The sequence below is a fragment of the Cervus elaphus genome, chromosome 17 (assembly GCF_910594005.1).
Source record: "Cervus elaphus chromosome 17, mCerEla1.1, whole genome shotgun sequence".
NCBI classification, from domain to species: domain Eukaryota; kingdom Metazoa; phylum Chordata; class Mammalia; order Artiodactyla; family Cervidae; genus Cervus; species Cervus elaphus.
In genome coordinates, this window is record NC_057831.1 from 35,533,139 (window position 1) to 35,558,721 (window position 25,583).

Sequence of the window (25,583 nt, forward strand, 5' to 3'; positions counted from 1 at the left end):
AGTATTGTCTAGAGTAGCTGTACTCACTATTAGATGGCAATTGTGTGGATTCTGGGGAAGGGCTGAGTTTTGTCATATTGGGATTCCCAAGTTTGGACTTACAGCTAAGCACTTATATGAGGCTCTTAAAGAAAAGTGAGCCATTAAGATGGAACTTTTAACATTTTACTGGAGGTTTTATTCAGGGTAATTGGGGAAGAGTAAAAAAAAAATGGATCCATACTAAAAAGGAAGAAGTAAAACTTATATTTGCATATTTCTTGCATGTAGAAAATTCTGAGTCCACTAAAACACTACTAGAGCTAATACGCAAATACAGCAAGGTTGTAATATATGAGAAATAGTTGTATTTCTACACATTAGAAACTATTCAAAAAATGAAACCAGGAACAATTCCATTCACATTAGTATCAAAGTAATCATGTCCTCATGAAACATTTAACAAAGGAATTACAAAAATTACAAAATAGCGTGGAAAGAACTTAAAGGTGACGTAAATAAATAAAAAGTGTTTACCAATTAGAAAACTTAACATTGTTAGGTCAATTTGGTGAATATTGCCATCCGATCTCTTAAACACAATCCTGGTCAAAATCCCAGCTGCCTTTTTTGCAGAAATTTAAAGCTTAAAATTCATATGGGAAATGCAAGTAGCTCAGAAAAGCCAAAGCATACTGGGGAAAAGAAAAATAGAGCACTCTGTACTTACCCTATCCAATTTCAAATCTTATTACAAAACTACATTAATTAAGACTTGCATTTGGCTTAATTAATAGGATAAGAGATCAATGGGTCAAAGTTAGAGTCCAGAAATAAACCTTTACATTTATATTCTGTTGATTTTTGTCAAGAGTGCCTAGCACTTTAATGGAGGAAAGAGTACTCTTTTCAAGACCAGACAAATGGATAGCCACATGCCAACAAATGAAGTTGAACTGCTATCTTAAACCAGTTATGAAAATTAACCAAGTAACAGGTCAAAGGTCTCAAAGGAAGAGCTAAAACTCTAAACCTCTTGAAAGCATAGACAAATATCTTCACTACTTGGGAAACTTTTCTAGTATAATAAGAAATAAGAGAAAGGCACATAGACTGAAAATAAGTAAATTATGTTTACCTGCAGAAAACATGTTTTATGTGGAAGATTGTGATGTATTTACAAAAAAATTTTGGATGTAATGAGTGAATTTAGCTATCTTGTAACATATAAGGTTAAAGTACAAAAACAACCCTCTTGCTTTTCTTTGTACTAACTAAAATACTTAAAATATATAAAATTTAAAAAATTCTATTCATGTGAAAGCATCAGAAGTAATCTAAAAAGAGAGACTGTGGATCAGGAGAAGATATTTGGCAAAGACAAAATAGCATCCAAAAAATATAACAAATTCCTACCAATAAATAATATAAAGACAAAAAATAGAACACTGAAAAATGGATAATCTACTTGAACAAACATTTTATACAAAGAAATACTAATGTCTATTATATGTGTAAAAAGGTCAGTCTTGTCAACATCAAGAAAATGCAAATTAAGATCATAATGGAATAATGCTTTATACCTCCAAAAAGCAAACATTGAGGATTTGACAGTCTCATGTGTTCAGAGGAGATAGAGAATTGGAATCTCATACATACTATTGGTGGAATTATAAAGTGGCACAACCACTTTGAAAACCAATGTGTTAATATCATGTAAAAATGAATATTGAATCCTCTGATCCAGTGGTTAGATATACACTTTAGAGAAACCACGGCACATATGTACCAGGAATCATGTATCTGAGTATTTATAGCAGTAATATTCATAATTATCAAAGCTTAAGAGTAATTTCAATGTCCATTTACCACAGAATGGTGAAATAAATTCTGAAATATTTACACATAGATTTATTCATCAATACTTAAACTTGTGTGATGCAAGCAAGTTACAGAAATAATACCATGTGATGCCCTTTTCTTACATAAAGCTAAAAAATAAATAGATTTTTTATCAAATATCACACAATTTTAAGTATGCTTTAAGAATAACATAAAAATAAATCCTGCCTTACAGAAAGATTCAGTTGAATTGCTGTGCTGATCTATGTCATCAATTAGACCATATTGTACCTATAACTTTTCTCAAGCCCATTTCTAAAAAACTTTTTTTATATCCATGCATGTATGCTTATTCTCTCCAACATATAAGATAATAGAGGAATATGAATTGACCATTCCCCAAGGAGGCTGAGAAACTATAACAACATTAAAGTAGGTCATTTGTCAAAATCGCCATGATCAGACAAAATAGCCTTTATTAAAGTACCTATTTTTAATTGACATTCTGGCAGAAGCCATCCAAAATGATATTTAAAGATATTTCACACCTCAAGGAATCTTAAATTGAAAATACATATTAATGTTACAAATGAAGTTGTAGGGGAATGGAGAGAGAGTTAAATGTTAACAGTTAAATGAGTATAGACACAAAAAAATTATTTTATAAAAATAATTGATTAAATCATGTGAGAAAGAAAATTATCTAACATAAATGGATGAAACTTAGTTACTGTAGGCAGAATTCTGAAAAATGTTTTTACTGTGCCTGTAATATCTGAAAAATTATTTTTCTAATTTTTAAGGGAATGAGACTGGAATATATAGATGCTATTTGGGAAAACAAAAATCAGCCTTATTTCTGGGTGTAATACCAGTTGTTTTATTATAAGAGAGATCCTATACTAAACTGTAAGAAAGTTCTTAATAACTATAGATTAATTGAATGATTGGATTATATGATTTTTTCATTCTTAGGTTTCTGTTTCTATCATTTTTCCCTATATATAAATATAACAAGATACATATTCCCTCTCATTTGTAACTGAGACTGTTTTTATTGAGGGTAAAGGCAGAAATGATTTACAAAGTATAGTAGCAAAGCTCATGACTATAGCATCAAATGAACAAAAGAGCCTCTTGACGAGGGTGAAAAAGGAGAGTGAAAAATCTGGCTTAAAAACAACATTCAAAAAACTAAGATCATGGCATCTGCTCTCATCACTTCATGGCGAGTAGATGGTGAAAAAATGGAAAGAGTGACAGACTCTATTTTCTTGGGCTTCAAAATCACTATGGACGGTGACAGCAGCCATGAAATTAGGAGATGCTCGCTCCTTGGAAGGAAAGCTATGACAAACCTAGACAGCATATTAAAAAGTAGAGACATCACTGTGCCGAAAAAAGTCTGTAGAGTCAAAAGTATGGTTTTTCCAGTAGTCATGTACAGATATGAGATTTGGACCATAAAGAAGGCTGAGTGCTGAAGAATTGATGCTTCCAAGATGCTTGAGAGTTCTTCGGATTGCAAGGAGATCCAACTGGTCAATCCCAAAGGAAATCAACCCTGAATATTCATTGGAAGGAATGATGCTGAAGCTCCAATACTTTGGCCACCTGATGCAAAGAGCCAACTCATTGGAAAAGACCCTGGTGCTGGGAAAGATTGAGAGCAGGAGGAGAAGGAGGTGACAGAAGATGAGACGGTTGGATAGCATCACTGATTCAACAGACATGAGTTTGAGCAAACTCCAGGAGATAGTAAAGGACTGGGAAGCCTGGCATGCTGCATTCCATGGGGTTGCAAAGAGTTGGACACAACTGAGCAACTGAACAGCAACAAATGAGTTCAAATCAGTATGAGATGTATGTCACCAAATCACTAGAATATAAGAAATCTATGCTGCTTAAAATAATAATTATTATTAAAATAATACAACAATCAACCTAAATGTTAAAAACCAAAGAAGGAACACATTTTCCCCTAGAGTCACTAAATATCTGCTTTGAAATATTTAGGTCTTCTACAAATAAAGCTGACTCAGTCATTCATCTGTCTAAGGCAGATAAATTGAGCATTATACAGCTTATTGTGCAAGGTTCTTTTGAATGAGAAGTTGGACAATTCAGTTCTATAAAGACATAAAAAGACACGTTAGCAAATTTTGTTCAAGTGTGGTGATATTTGGAAAAATAATGTGAAACAAAGAACTGGAAGAAACAGGTAACAAAAATTTTAAAATTAAAGACTACAATAAAGGGATATTTTAAAAATAGATTTTTCATGCAAATCCATTGATTATCCTAATTACAGGGAATGATTAACTTCAGCTGAAGCCCAGTTAAATTGTCTGTCATGTAAGCATTGGCTGAATGATTATGGAGGGGACAGTATGAGGCAGGAAAAAAGTACCACTGTGACTACATAACCTGGATTTTGGGGGAAAAAAAGATGATAGAAAGATAGCTAGATATTGTTTGTGAGAGTAAATCAGCATCACCTGCAGTGATTGTTTAAAAGTCTAAATAGTAAAACCATTTCATTACTAAAGTAGTATAGAAAGCAAAAAAGCAGATCAGTAAGTTGCTCATGGCCCAGCAATCTTTGATCCAGTGTAAATTGGGAGAACTATCCACAGCCAAAGAGTCCCTGGTGTGACTCGTAATTAGGTTTATGCTACCAACGAAATAAGCTCATTAAGGGATATTAAATATGTAAATATAATTTTAAAACCAAATAATTTGAAAATATAAGTTTAAAAATAGAAAATTCAGCATGGTGAAATGGTGACAGGCAAGTTTAAAAGCAATGTAATGATCCCAGACAAGCATTTTGCTTAAATCTAGAAATCCTTTGTACCTTTCCAGACTGATTATGGCAAACAGAGAGCAGTTTCTTTGAAGTGTTGAGCTTTCCGTGGGGTCCTAACCCTCCAAACAGCAGACTGCATTTGGGATTCTCTTTAAGGGTAATAACACTTGCTTTTGTGCAGCAACATGTACTGAAAAAGGCTTGTATTGATCCTTTGGATTTTCCAAGTTAATAGGTAAAAGATTTGTTTGAGGGAAGAGCAGACATCTTTGGCTATTTATGAACATGAGATGCACTTGCAGAACTTAAAAAAGTAATGATTGAAGAAGATTCTATTTTGATTCAGACAAGTTGAAGTCTTATGGTTAACGAACTAAGAAAAGCACTGTAAATAAACAATCATTTTACTTTGAAACATTTTAGAAATCCAGTCTTCCAAGGAGACAGTGAAAACACTAAATTAGAAACAAAAATTCCATGAGTTGGTCATTTGCCATTTGCTGTGCACACTGACCAAACTATGGCCCACACATATCCATTCTTATCCTGAGTTGAGGGTGGGCTGAAGCAACAAAAGATGCATTTAAATAATGACCATGACAAGTATTTTTCTTAAGAAAGAGAAAGCACCAATCTAAAAAAATTAATGTTATATATTTATACTAGTCCTTAAAACTCAGATTAATAAATTGCTTGTCATCCTGTTCATAGAAGAAAATGTTTAAATGTTTATATTCACACCCTGTGATTTGAATTGACACAATACCGTGAAAATACCAATTTCTGAGACTATACACTAGAAATAAAAGTCAATCAGCAAAATTCCCACCATAAACTAGCCAATGGTAGGTAACTTTCTCTTGAAAGTTGGATAAGGTTTTGTACTTGGGGAGACTATGTATTTAAAGACCTTTTAACTTCATTTCCTGTCATCCCCTTATTGAGATGAACAGGGATTCAATGAGGGACAAGAGGAAATTAAACAACTTAGCCATAAGCTTATTCATTAAATGTGGCTTCCTCATCTATACAATAAGTTTAATAATGTTACCTACCTCACAAATTGTTGTGAGATTAAATGACTTAATATATTTAAAACAGCAGTTGCTGCTGCTGATAATGACTACATGATTCAGAGAGTTCAATAGGATATTTTTATGAAGGGAATAGATACCTATATAGCTGTATATATGTATGTATAAATCGCCCACTTTGTTTTTTGCCTCATACGCTAGTAGAGATTGCTCCCTTTTCTTCCCTAATGACCTGATAAATTCATCTTAACCATAAATGTTTATGTATGTCAGGTCAATACAGAAGACTATAATTGTTGCTGTTCAATGCATATGATGAAGCTTAGCTCTCAGAAGAAATATATTCCAGATGTCTCTATAGTCCCAAGAAGACATGAACCTAAATACTTCCCAAATGTTATGTAATCTTTATAGGAATCTTTATTTTCATTGGGCTTCCCTTGTGGCTCAGCTGGTAAAGAATCTGCCTGCAATGCAGGAGACCTGGGTTCCATTCCTATGTTGGGAAGACCCCCTGGAGAAGGGAAAGACTACCCACTCCAGTGTTCTCACCTAGAGAATTTCATAGACTGTATAGATTAGTATTTATAGGTAGTGCACCAGTTACAAAGGAGAAAGTAGTCCAAAGAAAATAAACAATGTGAAAGAAACAGTAACAGGACTTGGAAGTAAGCATTTATATTTAGTGAAAAGATTCTTATAATGTAAATCACACACAAATAAAGCATTAGACATTTTATATTTAGTTTTGGCAGTTAGTCCAAAAGATAAGTCCATCTTGATAATAATCTCCTTAAGAAAATGACTGTTTTCAAATTTTAAAAATTGTGGTTCATTTTATTTTAGTGTAACACCTTTATATAGCCCATCCGTTTTCTAAAGTCTATATAATATTTAAACTGGGATAGAAGTATTAGTTTTATAAAAGAGTCATAGAAATGTTTGAAACAGATCTTGAGAGGCAATCATGAAAATCTCAGATGATGGGAAATTTCTGATACTTAAAATTTCTGGTTAACTTAAGTTTTAAGGAAAAAAACCTTTTATATACCATCCTTTGCAATGAAAGTCTTTTGTCAGGCACCACTGATTTGCCTCCCATGGTGGGCACAATGTAGTGGATATAATTGAGTTTTTAATGACATATGCTCAGAGTCACAAATTACTGCGTATATACAATCATAATAGTAATAGTAGTAATTTTCAGTGTAAAATTTTAGGAGACTGAGCTGAGGGTTCCCCCCTACCCAGGATGTGCATGGAGTTTGCCTTTTGGACCGAACCTATTTTTCAAGTTTTAAAGCGAATGATAGACCATTTTTAAGAGGTACATTGAATTAGATATGCATAACATATGCATTTTTATAAATAGCAATCCCTAAACTTACTTAAACTTTTTTTCATACATGTTTTATTTTACCTAATTTTATCTTATTTTTTGTTTCTTTTCCCCATCCTGTGATTTGAGTGTTTTCAGGGACATTGTAACTCTGCTCCAGTAGGTGTCAGACTTTCCCACTGTGCAAACTGCAGAGCCTCAGGAAGGGCAGGCTAGTAGACGCTGTGATGCTTCATGCTATACTTAAATCAGTTGCTCCTGCAAACTGAATCTTTTAGCATCCCCCCCTCCAAGTAACACTTTTTTAAATTAATTTCATATTTAGGTAAACAAAGTATACAACACTTCTCATCGCACCACCTAGGTTATATAGCCACCCCTTAAAATCTGGCAGGTATCATGCAATGTGTATTTATATATTCAGCAGCAATTCAGTGAGTAAAAATATCAAAGAAGTAAAAGGAAATGATTAACAAGAAAAAAATGAGATGCTGAATATACTTTAGTATTTTCACTGGCAATAATGTACTAGATACATTTATTTCTCAAGGACACAAATGGTGTGTTTCCTTTTAGATATTTACAGCATGTGAGAATAATCCCCTTGGATGCTACTAGGCCTTTAACTTTGCAAACTACATGTGTTATAGACTGAATGTTTGTGTCCCCCTCAAACTCCATTTGTTGACATACAAATGCCCATTATGATAGTATTGAGAGATGGGGGCTTTGGGAGTTATTAGGTATAAAATATTAGTGCCCTTATTAAAGAGGCCTGAGAGAGATCGATCCCTCATCCCTTCCACCATGTGGAGATAAAATGAGAACTCAGGAACCTGAAAAAAAGCCCTCACTGACCACGCTAGCAACCTGTTCCTGGGCTTCCAGCTTCCAGAACTGAGAAATAAATTTCTGTTGTTTATAAGCCACCCAGTCTTTCATTTTGTTATAACAGCCTGGATGGACTAAGATGTTATCTGAATTCAATTGACCAAATTTTTCACATCTAAAATGTCATAATTTACAGAATAAGCAGAAAAATGCTTATTATAATAGGCAATATAATTAATTAGATGATTAGTTTTTGTGATTTTAAACCATTAAATTTTAAAATTGTTTTTAAAATTTCTATTTACAAGAGGTCTAATTAATAAAAGACTTGTAGTATTTATTATTTTAGACACACTGTGCTATGCTTAGTCGCTCAGTTGTGTCTGACTCTTTGCGACCCTGCTGGCAGCCTGTTAGTCTGCCCAGTCCATGGGGATCCTCCAGGCAAGAATACTGGAGTGGGTTACCATGCCCTCCTCCACGGGATCTTCCCAACCCAGGGATCGGACCCAGGTCTCCCGCATTGCAGGCAGATTCTTTACTGACTGAGCCACCAGGAAAACCCTTAGACATACTAGAAATCATAATTTATTTAACTTGAGCCACCTATTTGTACTAAAGCAAGTTATATAGTTTATAGAAAGAATAAACAAATGAAATTCTAAAATAAATAAAGTTTCCAGTAAACTCAGCAAATAAAGTATTCATCTTGTTCCATATTCAACTTTTCCCTTCTGGCCTTTTCATTAACATTTTACAATGTTTCTGGCTATTCTATATGCAAAATAAAATACAATGGCAACAAGAGAGTGGGAAACTCTCAGGGCCAGCTCTGACTTCTGCCCTCTCTCCCTTTTCCTTTTCATTTGAAAAAGAAACTCCTCAATTGATTATCCATATTTTTATAGTTCTCATATTTTCCAAACTTATGTCTCTAGCCTTGATCTCTGCTTCAAACTCCAAATCCATCCAATAAGCAGTCATTCCACAGAATTTTGTTTGGCTTTTTCTATGTGCATGGCACTTATATTAGCAGTTGAATAGAATAATGATTGAGAAGGGCAAGGTTCCTATTATCACAGGGTGCATGTTTGACATGAAAAAATATAAAATACACGAATGTCTATATTAATAAACCAAATAATTTCAAATAAAAGCTTTAAAGAAAAAAGTAAAGGTGATAAGGATGGCAATTTGACATTGGGTTGTCAGAGAAGGTCGCTTGAGAGAGGGACATCAATGCTAGAGGTGCATGAAGAAAAGGAATCCATCATTCAAAATACTGAAGTTAGAGCATTCTATCAAGAGCAAATAGGAAATTTCCTTGAGATGCATATGAACTTGACATGGCCAGTAACCAGAAGGAAGCCCATTGTGGCTGGAGAAGCTGAAGTGGAGTGAACTTGGAGCATGGAGGAAATTTAGATCATAAATATAGGGGGTCATGAGCAAGACCCAATGTGCATGGTGAGGATTTAGAATTTTATTCTATAAGTAATGGAAAGCTACCAAGTGAGTATGAGCATGTGAGCAAAATACCAAATTTCACCGATTTTTAAGACACACATCTCTGAAATCAGGAGTATGTTTTGATTCCACACCAGCAATTGTGATGCTCTCTTTTTCCTCCCCATGTCCTCCTGGACCGCAGGTTCCATGAGGGCAGAACAGGTGGGAGCTTGTTTTCACTGTTTTACTCTGAGCACAAGCACAATGCTGGGGACGTATTGAAAGTTCAAAGTGTTAGTTGCTCAGTCATGTCTGACTTTTTGCGACCCCATGACCTGTAGCCTGTGTTAGTCCTCAGCAAATATTGGCTCACTTCATAGATACATTAATTCTAATTTCTCCTTTTTATCCTGCCTGTTTCAAAGTGCTTGGTCACTGACCAACCTCCATTGTGCTAGACAGGAAAACACAACTCTGGTGTGGCCAGGAGTTTTGTGGTGCTAAGATGAGACAAAATACAAGATGAGACAAAAATATGCCAGAAAAAAATTCTATTGATGTAAGTATTCCTTTTAAGTAGAATCACTATAAAATACCAAGAACAGTAGGGAAAAAGCCCCAAAACCTAAAGATGAGTTTATCCCTAGTCAGTCAGGTTTTCTTATACAGAAATAATAATTCTTTAGGAAGGATTTGTCTATATATTCACATATAGATCCATAAACTTTACATTCAGTTCATTAAATACTATGTACTTATTATAAACCAAATACTTTACTAGCAATAAAAAATATGTCCCTAAAGGCAGGGAGATCACATATATAATTATAACACACTAATGCAAGTGCAGCGAAAGAAGAATTCAGAATATATGTACAGTCAGAGGGCCCCCCTGACTGAGACTGAGAAGGCTTCCTGGAGGTGTTATTATTAGTTGTAAAAGAAGTAGGTGATAGGAAAATAAGACTGTGCTAGCCAGAAGTACAAACGGGGACCAGAGATGGGTTTAACAAACAATATACTGTGGACTAGAAAACTACAAATTTTAATGGCCAGAAAGTGACAGAAGATGAGGCTGGGGAGATAGGCGAGAGCCAGATCAAGGATGGCATTGTGTGACTGACTGGGTAACAAATCTGGACTCTGTTATGGAGCAAAGAATAGCCGCTGAAGCTTCAGAAGTGGGGAAATATACTGGCCACTTGTTTTTTTCCAGTTGGGATAATAGAGTTTGCTGAGGGAGTATAACATAGGGATAGAATGCTTTGTCTCTGAAGATAGTCAGCCTGGGTTTGCATTTTTGCCCTGCAATTTACTAGCTAAGTGACCCTAGTTAAGTTTCTTAACCTCTCCATAATGAAATAGTAAAAGAATCTTCATATAATTATGGTAATATTCAAAGGATTGAAAATTATATATTTTCATATATATATATATATATACATACACACACACATATATATACACACTCAGAATAGTACAGTACTAGGGAAAATACCATAAAGTGTTTGCTACTATTATTGTTTGTTAATCAAATGAAAATATGAAAGATCTCTCTTGACCTTGTTAAGGTTTCTTTTCGTCAGCACTGTGTCCATAATAGATGGACCTAAGTTTTCTCTAACACCACTATCAATTGCATGGCTTAATGAGTAAGAAGTCTGGGACTTAATGAAAAGTTTACCAAAAGAGAACTTCAGGACCGCCCTGGTGGTCCAGTGGTATATAACTAGGTGCTCCCAATGCAGAGAGTGTGACCTCTGGTCGGGGAACTGAGATCCTGCATGATGCGTGGTTCAGCCAAAACAATGAAATAGACCCTCAGCTCTCCAGGACTTCAGGATGTAGACTCTCTAAGTTGTTGCTGTTCAGTCCTCCACTGTCTCCTGGAGTTTGTTCAAGACTCTCTCAGTACATGTGTGCTAAGTCACTTCAATCATGTCTGACTCTGCGCAACCCTGTGGACTGTACTCTGCCAGGCTCCTCTGTCCATGGGTTTCTCCAGGCAAGAATACTGGAGTGGGTTGCCTTTATCTTCTGCAGGGGATTCTCCCGACCCAGGGATCAAACCTGCATCTCTTACATCTCCTGCATTGTCAGGAGGGTTCTTTACCTCTGGAGCCATGTGGGAAGCCCCAGATATAAGATTATTTTCATTGAAAAATCCAAGGGATGGAGTTCTGCTCAGCAGGTTACAACTTTAATGTCTTGTTTCCTCCCAACATATAGTGAATTTTTAAAAATCTGAGACACGTTGGTGCTTACTTTTTATAGAAAATATTCCTTGGAAGCAGGAATTATTTTAAAAATTCTCTATTTCCCCAGAGACCAGTACAATGTTAGGCACATAATAGGCAATATATAACAATCATCAAATAAGTAGGTGTTCATAAGCTTTGACAGTGAGGTCTCTGGGTAAAACAATGCACATTTATCTAGTATTCATCAAGTCATCAATTACTACTTCTAATTATGAAACAAGTATATGCCGTTTCTAAATGCCATGTAAAACTTAAGCAGTATTTTAATTAGAACTGTTGCCTTTGTCTTCTGGTTGTATTTACTAGTCTACTGAAAAATCTTGACACACATCTCTAAAAAGTTCAAGACATTTTCTATGAGTGCCTAAAGTTTCTATACAACTTGTTTAAAAAATTAAATCATAGAATATTACAAAATATTAATAGAGATGATTTTATAAGTGACTATGACTCTCAATAGTTTACATTTTACTATTATTTGATAGTCCATATTCTGTTGTTCATAAACATGAGAAAGTTTAATTTATATCTGTTAAAATGTCTTTTATAGACAAAGTATATTCATCCCAAGTTGAACATTTTATAATCTGTAGTATTTATTTTATAGTACATTGGCATGTTCCACATTCCACCAAGTTAATGTTTTTAGTTAAAATCACATTTACTTTCATATTTTAAAAATTCTATATGGAATTAAATAAATACAAATCTATTGATTTATATGCCTCCCAATGTGTCCTCATCTTTATATCAAGAACACCTTTATATCATTAACACAATGCCTTTCATATAGCAGATGTAAGTTGCTATTATTAACTTGAATTAGTTTATATAGTCAGGTGTTACCTCAGGCTTCCAAGGTATTATTTGGTGTCTTGAAATTTTTATTATAGGCAAAAGGTATTTGAAAGTTTAGTTTCATAATACTAAACTTCTAGTATTCCAAACATAGAAATAATTTTGAACATTAAATGAACAGAACATTGACTTGCATTTCTGTTTTGTTCTTATTTTTTGGGCCTTTTAAAAGTCTTCTTTAATGATACTTTTTTAAGCTTTATTATTTTGTTTCAACAATTCAAATTGAATTTTCTCTCATTTTAAATCAAAATCCATTTGAAAAATTGGCCTTTCTAATCAACACATTAATGATAATGGCATAACTCAGTATAACGGTACTAGTAAAATATGATTTGTTGAGCACCCATTCTGTGAGAAGCATGTTCTAAGCACATTTCATTAATTTGAATCTTGCATGATAACCCTGCAAAGTTGGTATTTTTATCTGTACTTCCTATCTGTACTTTACAAATGAAGAAACTTAGATTCAGGAACATCAATTGATTTGCTCAAGTCAAGGATCTAGACAGTATGGGAGCCAGAATTCCAACCCAGCTCTGCTTGGTTTGATCTTAATAACTGTTTAGTTTCCAAAGCACCAGGCTGTTTCAACTTTTAAATCTGTTCACACCTTAACTACATTGACATTTTTTTTCTTTCACCTTGTGTGTGTAATTCTGAGCACAAACAACATATGCTTGATGTGAGTTAACTAACAAGCCACTGTAGGGTTACACTGTTAGTGACCATCTCCAGTTAAAGTACCTCTAGTAGTAACTTGGACCACTTCAATTAAAACAAATTGCTGCATTTTGTTTGTTCAGCTTTTCCTTTTAAGATAAGGTAATGCTCAATTCCCTCATCTAACTGACATATGATCTGGTTTCATCTTGAACATAAAATCCTTTCTGGAAATAAGACCATTTAACTGTTAGCTTGCAATCTTATAAATCATATCATTAGAAAGGGGGAAAAAAAAGAATTTTCTTACTTTCCTCTGGTTGTTTCAAAACTTGACTTTTGTTTGCTGGTTCTTTGGCTGCCAGGGCTGTCACCTCTGCTGAGATACGTTTCCCGTGGCGATCGATTTCCCATGCCTCCAACTGAGTTTGGAGAAATGTCTCGTTCATTCGTCTTTCTGGCAAAGCTCTGAAGAAATTTCAGGGTGGAGTTGGAAAGAATAAATGACTCTGCCTTAGGACTGAGCTTGAGGGCAGATTCTGTCTGGAGGGCAAGAGTTTGTAACTTCAGCATCCCTTCTTCTGTCTTCTCTGTGGGTGTGAGAGTTTGTTTTCTCAAACCCTCAGGAGATGCACTTGTCTCTGAGGGCAGTGGTATTGATTTCAGAAGACTGTCTTCGGAAGTGCTGGAATCAAGAGCTGTGGCCACCTCAGTTGATGTTATCTGGGGGGTTGGCAGCACCTGGAGACTTTGTCCTTTGTTTGGAGGAACTGAAGCAGAGGTCGCGTTCTTCTGGGAGTTCTCATCCTCAGGTGTAGTCCAAGTGTGCATAGGGTCATTAAGCCCAAAGCCTCCACTCCATAAACTAGAAAGCAGGATAAATAGCCTTGCTCCTTTCATTTCAGTAGTTTGAAGCTAGAAAGCGCATGTAAAATTGGGGGATAAAGTCCTTCTAGCCTGTCGGACAGCTGCTTCCACACTGAATCTGCTAAGACAGAGGTTTGCCAGTTTGAGATGTGAAGAGGAAACAGGTTTCTGTGTTTTGTAGTGGACTCAGGAAGTTTGATTTCCTGTTTCTGTAGGTTCTGTGAGATCTGTGACCTCTGGTAGGATGATCTATGGAAGCAGTAAACCGTGTCCGACGAAGCTGAGGGTAAATGGAAAAACACAGGCAATGATTATCAGGAAAACCCATGAAAGAAACATGAAGTTAACTTTCCCAGGTCCACTCATATCTCATGTGTCGCTCGGTTTTGAAGATAAATTTCATGGTGATGATGGAATTTTGTTTGGATGGGTTAAGTCAAAGAGTTTACATTTTGTTCTACTATGCAAGGAAATTGAGAAAAAAAAAATGTGATACTTCAACTGTGCCCCATCCAGAGAGCCATGTTTTGTTTAAGGACATGTACACACACACACACACATAAATAAAAGTCTGCTGCATCTCTGCCCTTTCATACATCACAGGCTGAATTGTGAAAAAATTAAAACATATCCCTATTTTTCTATCTACACTTTAGCTGTAGCATTATTTGAAGTCAATCTCGATGATGATAATAAAAAAGAAAAGCATAAATTACTGCATTATGTGAGTACACAAGAAACTTACTTTAAATTTCACTCTCAAAATTTCTATTAGAACCAATTATTGGAATGAAGCATCAGAAATTTAATTCTTTTATTTTCTAATCCTTATCTTCTCATGGTTGGGAGTGATTAGTATTTTACCACTAAAAAAGGATGAAGAAAGAGGGGACTCATATGAAAGTAAATTAAGATGGAATCATATATGTTAATTTTTGTATTTTCACTGTAGTGCCAAATATATCAGCAGCAGAAAATAGGGAATTGCATTGATCAAAGACTTTTCAATGGTGGTTTTCCCAGTAGGGATGCTTCATGGGATTTATGATTTCACTGTTCCAACACATGTCTGATTCTCAGGCTTCCATTAAGCTCTCTGAGCTATAAAAAATTTTCCATAGCATACTCTTCAGACATATAAGTAACAAACTAGAATAATTCATCCATCCATATACTTCTTCTTTCTTTCATTCATTCACTAATAACCCAAATCACCTGCTAGCTTTAGTGAGGTGCTCTCTTAGATGCTGAGATTATAAAGCAAGAATATTCTTGGGTCTCAATGTACTTGTGTACTATTATATATTACCTGAAGGCTAGATCTCTGGGTAATTAATCTTTTTGCCAACTTCAATGTCTGGTATTAAATTCTTGTTAATATTCAGTCTTGTAATGTCTTCTTTCAGAACCAAAAAACTGGAAACCTTGTGATGATTTGGTTATATATTATTATAGATATATACTCTTGTCTCTAATCCTTTATACATGGGGTTGCAAAGAGTCCATGGGGTCACAAAGAGTCAGACACAACTGAGCAACTGAACAACAACTACAGATATATATTCTTGTCTCTAATTCTGTATACAGGACACCAGGTTTCGAAACAAGGCCTAAATTTCCTCTGAACTACTAACTTTTTGGTGTTAATACATTTTCTCCCCTTCATCTCGGCCATTCTCTTATACAAGCTATTGTTGACATTTAGACAAGATCGGGCACATTCAAGGTGGTATGGCTGCAGACTGTTGTTGACATTTGGACAGGGTATAACATGAGGTTAATTAAACTACGACACACATTAGTCAGCAGCAACCCAACTGACTTTGATATGTAGTACAAAACATCTGTTTCTCAGATATATCACAGAGCAACTAACCAACTTTGCATTTGTAAAAGAGCAAATAGGTCCAGCACAGACAATCCAGGCAGTAATTACGTACTAAGAAGAGTGATGAAACTGCATAATTTTTACAACATAAGCATGGTTGTCAGTACTAAGAAAAAGACATTACAGCTTCTTTATCTGGAAAAGACACAAGCAACTATCTTTGACTTAGAACAGAATAGTAATTAGAAAGCTGTAAGTGAAGTATTTCTATTTAGTGTACAATTTTAAATCATTTTCTTAGATTTAGTAAAAATAGACAAAGAGACCATCCTGAAAGTTTAAGAAATAATCAGAATAATGACACACATACATTTTTTTGTTTCTATGATTTGAAAAAAAAAATCTTGATCCTATTTAGGACAAATGAACTTGAGTGGTAAAGGGTCACTCATTGGATCTATAAGAGACAACAAATGGCTCTCAAACGGTAATAAAAACTGAGCTGAGCTAAAGCAATTCATTTCTCCTCCTGTAACATATTGACCAATAATGATTTTGGTTACCCTTATCCTAGCTTACAAGTGACCTTGTGATCAGAAGGCTAAAGGTTCTGTATCTCATTATCAATCCAATAAGCCATCTTGTGCTGTAACTCCCCAGAGAATCACCATCTCATCTGAGGGATTTAGGTGTATGGATCAGTCCTTAATTGGAGACATAAAGTAAGTATCTATACTTAAGAAACTGTCAGAAGTCTAGCCTCAAATTCTGCTTTTGAGACTCATTAATATTCATCAACTAACAGTTAAGAATAATAATATTCCTGGGATTATTGCCTAAAGAATATTCAGTCATTCTTCTAATTACTATAAAAACTATCTCTGGATTGAACTATATCATCAGAATTTTTACACCTGAACCCAATCATTTTGCTGTACCCCCATGGTTGCTAAATTGTTTAAGTTAAATTGTTTTACTCTATTGCCATTTTTTTCATTGAGTAATTTATAAGAAAGCAACTATAAAACTCATTATATTATGTACTATCATCTGGTTTGTATGTCATTTTTTCATTTCACCTTAAAGATTGAATATATTTTGCAAAATGGTGCTCTCCAGCTGATGAGATAATAGGGTTATTTCCATTTTCTTTTTGTAATATATTATTATTCATTATTATTATTTTAGCCTTTTCTAATCATAAGAAAAAATCATATTAAGTTGAAACAAAAATGTAATTAGGAGTTAAAAGACAATCTTAGATTAAGGACTTCATGATTTGTAGATTGTTGTTCAGTCACTCAGTCATGTCCAACTCTTTGCAACCCCATGGACTACAGCACACCAGGCTTCCCTGTCCTTCACCATCTCCTGGAACTTGCTCAAACTCATGTCCATTGAGTCGGTATGCCATCTAACCATCTCTTCTTCTGTCATCCCCTTCTCCTCCTGCCTTCTATCTTTCCCAGCATCAGAGTCTTTTCCAGTGAGTCAGTTCCTCAAATCAGGTGGCCACAGTGTAGGAGTTTCAGCTTCAGCCTCAGTCCTTCCAATGAATATTCAGGACTGATTTCATTTAGGATGTCCTCGTTGGATCTCCTTGCTGTCCAAGGGACTCTCAAGAGTCTTATCCAACACCGCAGTTCAAAAGCATTAATTCTTTAGTGCTCAGCTTTCTTTATATTCCAATTCTCAGATCCATATATGACTAAAAACATCTACTTTGACTTTATTGACTACACTAAAGACTTTGAGTGAATCACAACAAACTGTGGAAAATTCTTAAAGAGATAAGAATACCAGGCTGCCTTACCTGCCTCCTGAGAAATCTGTATGGATGTCAAGCAACAGTTAAAACTAGACATGGAACAACAAAATGGTTCCAAATTGGAAAATGAGTATGTCAAGGCTGTATATGCACCCTACTTATTTAACTTATATGCAGAGTACATCATGAAAAATGGCGGGCTGGATGAAGCACAAACTGGAATCAAGATTGCCGGGAGAAGTATCAGTAACCTCAGGTATGCAGATGACCCCACCCTTATGGCTGAAAGCGAAAAAGAACTGAAGAGCCTCTTTTTGGAAGTGAAAGAGGAGAGTGAAAAAGTTGGCTTAAAATTCAACATTCAGAAAACTAAGATCATGGCATCTGGTCCCATCACTTCATGGCAAATAGGTGGCGAAAAAATGGGAATAGTGACAGACTTTATTTTCTTGGGCTCCAAAATCACTGCAGATGGTGACTGCAGCCATGAAATTAAAAGACACTTGCTCCTTATAAGAAAAGCTATGACCAACCTAGACAGCATATTAAAAAGCAGAGATATTACTTTGCCAACAAAGGTCTGCCTAGTCAAAACTATGGTTTTTCCAGTAGTCATGTATGGATATAAGAGTTGGACTATAAAGAAAGCTGAGCACTGAAGAATTGATGCTTTTGAACTGTGGTATTGGAGAAGACTCTTGAGAGTCCCTTGGACTGGGAGGAGATCCAATCAGTCCATCCTAAAGGAAGTCAGTTCTGAATATTCATTGGAAGGACTAATGCTGAAGCTGAAACTCCAATACTTTGGCCACCTGATGCGAAGAGTTGACTCATTGGAAAAGACTCTGATGCTGGGAAAGATTGAAGGTGGGAGGAGAAGGGGACGACAGAGGATGAGATGGTTGGATGGCATCGCTGACTCAACGGACATGAGTTTGAGCAAGCTCTGGGACTTGGTGACAGACAGGGAGGTCTGGTGTCTGCAGTCCATGGGGTCACAGTCAGACCCGACTGAGTGAATGAACTGAGATTGAGACTGATGTCCAATTCTTCTTTCCATCATCTAACAGTAAACTCCACTGCCCACCCCCCCACGCCAAAAATAGAAAATTAGAAGACTAGTTTACAAAAATCTAGAGAAAATAATTTTCAAGTTGTCGTCATTCATTTTCTCAATTGTTTTTTACCGTATATTTTGCTTTTATGTCACAGATAAAACATATAGTGAGATACTGCTGATAATATTGTGATTTATATTTGTTTAAATTTATGGAGGGGAAATTTTTTGTTTGTAAATTTGCTTTTAGTCTAATCTTTACTACTGTATTCTCTCGTTTGGCTGCCTTTTTCAGTTCCTGTTCAGTGTTGTATGATCACTGATCATTCGCTAAGTCATGTCCAACTCTTTGCAACCTCATGGTCTGTAGCCCACCAGGATCCTCTGTCCTCCACTAACTTTTAGATTTTTCTCAAATTTGTGTCCATTGAGTCAGTGATACTATCTTTCCCAGCATCAGGATCTTTTCCAAGAGTTGGTTGTTTGCATCAGGTGGCCAAAGGATTGGAGCTTCAGCTTCAGCAACAGTCCTTCTGATGAATATTCAGGGTTCATTTCCTTTAGGATCGACTAATTTGACCTCCTTGCTGTCCAAGGGACTCTCAAGAGTCTTCTCTAGCAACACATTTCAAAAGCATCAATTCTTCAGCACTCATCCTTCTTTATGGTCCAACTCTTATATCCATACATGACTCCTATAGAAGCCATAGCTTTGACTAGATGGACATTTGTCAGTGGTGTTGTCTCTGATTTTTAATACATTGTCTAGGTTTGTCATAGTTTTCCTTCCAAGGAGAAAGTGTCTTTTAATTTCATTGCTGCAGTCACTGTCCGCAGTGATTTTGGAGCCTCAGAAAATAAAATTTATTACTGTTTCCGCTTTTTCCCTTTCCATTGGCTGTGAAGTTACCGGACCGGATGCAATTGCCTTATTCTTCACTAGCACGGATAATATGCTCCTTCATTTGCTAGAGCGAAACCTTCAGGACAGTATGAGTGCTACATCCCCAGCATCTAGAATAGTGTTTGGTAGACATTCAATAAATGTTTACTAAATAAACGAATGAACGGATAAAATGATGAAGTACTTCTATATAGCTGTAGTAGCACCTGTCAGGGGTTAGAGAGGAGGATCCATTCCCCAAATCATAGAGAAGGAAATGACAACCCCCTCCAGTATTCTTGCCTGGAGAATCCCATGGACAGAGGAGCCTGGCGGGCTACCGTCCATGGGGTCGCAGAGAGTTGGACCCGACTGAGTGACTGAGCACAGCTACACACACACACAAAAAAAAAGCAAGGTATATAAATACAAAGTACTCCTTCTATGAGTACAACTTCAGGAAGTCTTCTAGTATACCCTTTTAATACGATTACCTCTTGCATGCAAATCCTTCCAAAATAAGACTCAGAAAGCCCACTGTTTCTACCTCATCTCTTTTCAAAATATGTTTGAGACAGTTTATCTTGAAACCATCACAGGCACATGAGAACTACAAAGCAAAGTCTAAGAGCTGTATACTAAAGGGTAATAAAGAAATAGTTATGGCAGTAAAATCTCAGGTGTGCAAACAAATCAAAATTAACTATAAAATTTAGGTCCAGTAGTCTGGTAGGAAAGGAAATATGGAAGTATAATGAGTCAAATAACTTTTAAAATTAAACGAGACAAGCTTATTAGTTTGTCAGGAAAGAACATATTCCATCCTAATATAAAATTTTTAACTCTATAATTAGGAACATTAAGAGCAAATTGATAAAAGATGACCAAATAACCCTCTTAGGAAATGTTTATATTGTAGTTTTCAAAACTTCCTATTGCTTATTTTATATTTTCCATTTAAGTAGAGCAATATACTTGAAAGTATTAAAAAGTCTTTAAGACTAATTTCTTTTGCACATTTTAGAAACAGCATTTTCTTTTTCTTCATGAAAGTTCTGGCTAATCATTGATTGATTATCATTAATGACTTCTGCTTCTGGAAATATAGAAGCATATGTTTTCTTCTTCCTCTTACTAAGTACATCTAAAACTCCTGACCACTATATATAATACAAACATAAGAAGACTCTGGAAGATGAGGAAGGTGGATGGGCTAGGAGACCTGAGGAACAACTGCACGGGGTTCTCTGGATTTTCTTTTTGTCTATTATCTGCCCGACCAAGTATGGCAGAATTTGGCAAACTAGAAACACTGATGGCGTAAACAATAAAAACCCCAAGAAAATCCAAAGGACCAGAAGAAAATGGTCAACCTAGAAAGACAGAAATCTTTGTAGACAGTAATTGCTCTACTCCCAACAAACACCACAGTTCTTTCTGCCTTGTCCCTGCCTGAAGAGGCTGAATGGAGAGCTTAGATTCTATACTCAGAGGACTGTTACAAGCAGCCTCAGCTTCCATCCCTTCCCTGGTGTAGTGATAAGAAAAGGCTAACAGAGGAGGAATTAGTTTTCACTAAGTCATTTCCATAACCCTCCAAAGGCTGGGTAAAGGGCAAGAGGACTGAAAATAAAAATGGTTTTGAGGTATGCTAGTCTTCACTGAGCACACTTCAGTGGTCCCCTAAAGGCAGAACATAAGGCAAAAGGTGGGAGAAATACCTTCCATAGTGTAGAAATCCAGGGGTGGTTCTGGAGAAGAAAGATAACTCACTAGAGATGAAAATAAAATAGATTTTTTTACTGTAAAACAGGAGATCTCCTACAGCATTTTAATCACCTCCGCTTCACTGGTGAGTAATTCCCACCTTATGACGCTAGGGATGGCTGACACATGACACCTGACAATGGACAAATGAGATTGGTAGCAGTTTGCACATATACTCACAGTCCTGGGAAGGAAGACACTACATGCCACACTTGTCTGCACCGAGGTTGTACCTGAGAACAGAGTAAAATAGCCAGGGGCTGTAAGGGGCCGGCTTTATAATATCAAGAATGTAGGTTGTCCCCTGGCTCTCACTGGAGGGTAAAATCGGCTTGTTTGAATAATTCTGCAAGCTGGCAGAGAACTGAATCCCACTACTCAGGCATGAGGAGGAACTGTGCTTGGTCCCCTTGATAAGGAGAATTATTTGCCCAGGGAACCTTATCCACTGGAGCAGAATGGGGAAGGGAACTTGTGGTTAGGGCCATAAGAAGCCCTCTAGGTTTCACATGTTGAGGCAGTATATAATTGGAAACCTTATTTTTAGGCCTGTAACACACAAAGTTCAGAGATATTTTTTCTGTATTGCAAAGAATAAAGAACTCTTTGGAAATTTGTTTGTGCTCTGATCTCAAGCTTAATCGAAAGGAAAATCCTGATCATACTCAAAGTATGATCAATTTTAAAACTGTGTTGAGTTAAAACAATAAAAGATATAACAACTTTAGCTTAGATTAAACCTACCTCAACTACAAACTGGTGTGACTTAGACCCCATATTGGGGCTTCCCTGGTAGCTCAGTGGTAAAGAATCTGTCTGCAATGCAGGAGACCAGGGTTCCGTCCCCGGTTGGGAAAATCCTCTGGAGGAGGACATGGCAACCCACTCCAGTAATCTTGCCTGGAGTATTCCATGGACAGAGAAGTCCATAGAGTTGCACAGAGTCAGACGTAACTGAAGGGACTAACCAGCAGTGTACCCCATATTTGAGACCTGATAGGTGAAGTATGCCCCTCTCTGAAGTAAGTATTATTTACTACAGTTCTTTTACACACAATACTCCCAAAAAAACATGAGACAAATGAAGAAACAAGAAAATGTGACCCATAGTCAAGAAAGAAAACATTAGTAGAAAAAGGTTCAGAAAAAGCTCAGATATTATATGTATTGATATAATTTAACTTAAATATCCCAAAATGAGAGCAACATGTCTGAATACAGAGGGAATGTCAGCAGAGACAAAAGGTATAAAGAAAATAGAAGTAATAGAAACAAAAATATATAATTAGAAATAATTTGATAAGTTTAATAACACAGTGGACATAGAAAGGAAAACAACTGGCTAATTTGAAGACAGGCAGGTTAAAAACAAATTGGCCAAACTGCAACACAAAAAAGATAAAGGTGTAGACAAACAAAACAGTATCTGAGATCTGTGGGACATTTTCATATGATATAACATAGATGTAATAAAAGGAAAAGATTTAATAAAAGAAAAAGAAAAGGAGACTAGGACAAAACATACAGTTTTAAAAGACAATAGATAAAAATTTTCCAAAATTGATGAAACACATTAACCCAAATGCTAAAGAAGTTCAGAAAATCCTGAGAAGGAGATGGTGCCTGTACATATTGTAGGTAAAATCCTGAATAGCCAAAGAAAATACTGAAAGCACTCAGTAATTTTTTAAAGTAAGTTACTTTACACAAAGTGTCCAACTATTATTCCTGACTTTTAATTAAAAACAATGAATGAGAGAAGGCAATGGAATGACATCTTTAAAATACACAAGGGGAAAAAAATTTAAGCTAGAATTTCATATCTATGTAATAAAAATATCCTTAAAAGTAAAGGAGAAATAAAGACATCTTCAATAGGCAAAACCTAAAAGGATTTGTCTCCAGAAGATCCACATACCAATATACTTGCCAATTTAAGTGAAAGGACATATTATTATATTTTTATAAACAATAGATAGAATCAAAAAAATCTTAAAAGCTACATTCATAATAGACTTTCCAACAACAACAAAAAAAAAACTCCAAACCCATATGGATTCATTAGTAGGTTCTTTAAACCATATATCATGTCTTCATGAACTCTTTTAAAAAGTACAAGAGGAATTAATATTTTCCAACTCAATTGGTGAGGTCAGAAAAAACTAGAACAAAATACTTTTTTAAAAAATCCAAATATTTCAATAAAAATAAAACCACAGACTAACATCCTTCATGGACATGTAAACAAAAATGCTCTCAATAAAAGCAGTATGTAAAAGGCTAATATATCATGACACCATGACGATTATTTTAAGAATTCAAGGTTAGTTTACAGTCAGAAATCAAGCAATGTAATTGATCACATTAGCAAAAGAAAATACATAATGAAAAATGTAGATATATATGTCTAAATAGATGATGGAAAAGCATTTGACAAAATTAAACACCAGTTCATATTAAAATCCCTTGATATACTGGGACTAGAAGGCAATCAATAAAAATCTACAGACAATATCTGTATTAATCATAAAACATTTGAATGTTTTTCCTCTGATTTAAAAAACAAGCAAAAATCCTTGATCTTTTAACTTCTACTCACTATGGTATTGGAAGGCCTAGTCACTGTTACAAGGCAAGCAAAAGAGACAAAAGCAGAGTGAATGAAAAGGAAAAACAAAATGCTGTTACTAGAGATAGCATACCTATGTACATAGCAATTCTGTGTAATCCTCAAAAAATTTTTTAAAACTTCTACTAATTAATGAACTTAGGCAAGTTCACAAGAAAGTGAATCTAAAGTGTTCAACCAATTTTCAAAAAGAACTAAATTGATTAACTCTCACACCTGATTTCAAGACAATCTATAATCTAAATAGAGCCATTTTGGTATTCCAAAAAATATAAGGCCAAGAGAGTTTTCTCTAAAAATAGAACAGTGAAGGAAGTAGTGAGTCCGGTAGTCAATCAACAATGATTTGGGGGCAAAAACACTGTCAATTCTATGATTAAAAATCTTACTGATAAAAGATACAGAAGCAAATAAATATATAATTTTAAAAAATGAAACTTTACCTCTATTTGACTCCAAACCCAAAATTAATTTAAGATGGATCATAGACTAAATTTAAAACCTAAACCATAACCTTCAAAAAACAAATGTAAGAGAATATCTTCATGATCTTGGTGCAGAGGAAGATTTCTTGGATAGGAAACAGAACGCATGCGCCATAAAAAATTGATCCATCGAATCCCTTCAGAAGTAAAACCTTCAGCTCATCAAAAGATAGTTTTCTTAAATGAAAAGCAAGCCTCACATTGGAGAAAAATTATAGAAATTCAGATATTTGAAAAAGTTACCTATCCAGATTATAAAATGTATTCCTGTAAATAAATAATAAAAAGACAATACAATTAATAAATTGGCAAAAGCCTTAAATAGACATATAACAAAAACTATGTAAAAGTGGCCAATGTATGCATGAAAAGCTGCCCAGAATGTATAGTTATCAGAGTAAAGCAAAACAAAAATATAATGAAATACCATTTCATTACCATTAGAACTAGAATTTAAAAAGACTTACAACACCCAATGTTGGAAGGTAGTAAAGCAATCAGAACTCTCATGTATTTCCTGTAGAAATGCACAATGGTGCTATCACTTTGGAGAACTATGTGACAGTTATAAAGTTTAAATATGTATCTCACCCTTGTCAAATAAATTTTACATGGAGATATTTATCCAAAATAAATGAAAATATGTCCACAAAAGCTCCTGTACAAGAGTATTCATGTATGCATGCTCAGTCGTCTGACTCTTTGTGATGCTACGGACTGTAACCCGCCAGGCTCCTCTCCATGGTATTCTCCAGGCAAGAATACTGGAGTGGATTGCCATTTCCTCCTCTAGGGGATCGTCCCAACCCAGGCTCAAACAGTGTCTCCTTGCATTGGCAGGCAGATTCTTTACCAGTGAGCCACTTGGGAAGTCCCTTATAAGTGTATTCTGATAGACGAGTATTTCAGTTCAGTTCAGTGGCTCAGTCTTGTCCAACTCTTTGCGACCTCATGAACCAGAGCATGCCAGGCCTCCCTGTCCATCACCAACTCCCGGAGTTCACCCAAACTCACATCCATTAAGTCAGTGATGCCATCCAGCCATCTCATCCTCTGTCGTCCCCTTCTCCTCCTGCCCCCAATCCCTTCCAGCATCAGGGTCTTTTCCAATGAGTCAACTCTTCGCATGAGGTCCCAAAGTATTGGAGTTTCAGCTTCAGCATCAGTCCTTCCAATGAACACCCAGGATTGATCTCCTTTAGGATGGACTGGTTGGATCTCCTTGCAGTCCAAG

At 35.6% G+C, this 25,583-nt stretch overlaps 1 protein-coding gene across 2 annotated transcripts in view; it reads right to left on the reverse strand.

Moving 5' to 3' along the window:
* The window catches only part of MMRN1 (multimerin 1), a 63,218-nt gene extending 49,153 nt beyond the window's left edge, over nt 1–14,065 (reverse strand). For both annotated transcript variants that reach the window (XM_043871299.1, XM_043871298.1), the window contains exon 1: nt 13,376–14,065. In XM_043871299.1, the coding sequence (XP_043727234.1) occupies nt 13,376–13,965 (590 nt within the window). In that variant the 5' untranslated portion in view covers nt 13,966–14,065. The remainder of the gene's footprint in view (nt 1–13,375) is intronic.
* Nucleotides 14,066–25,583: the final 11,518 nt, after the last annotated feature.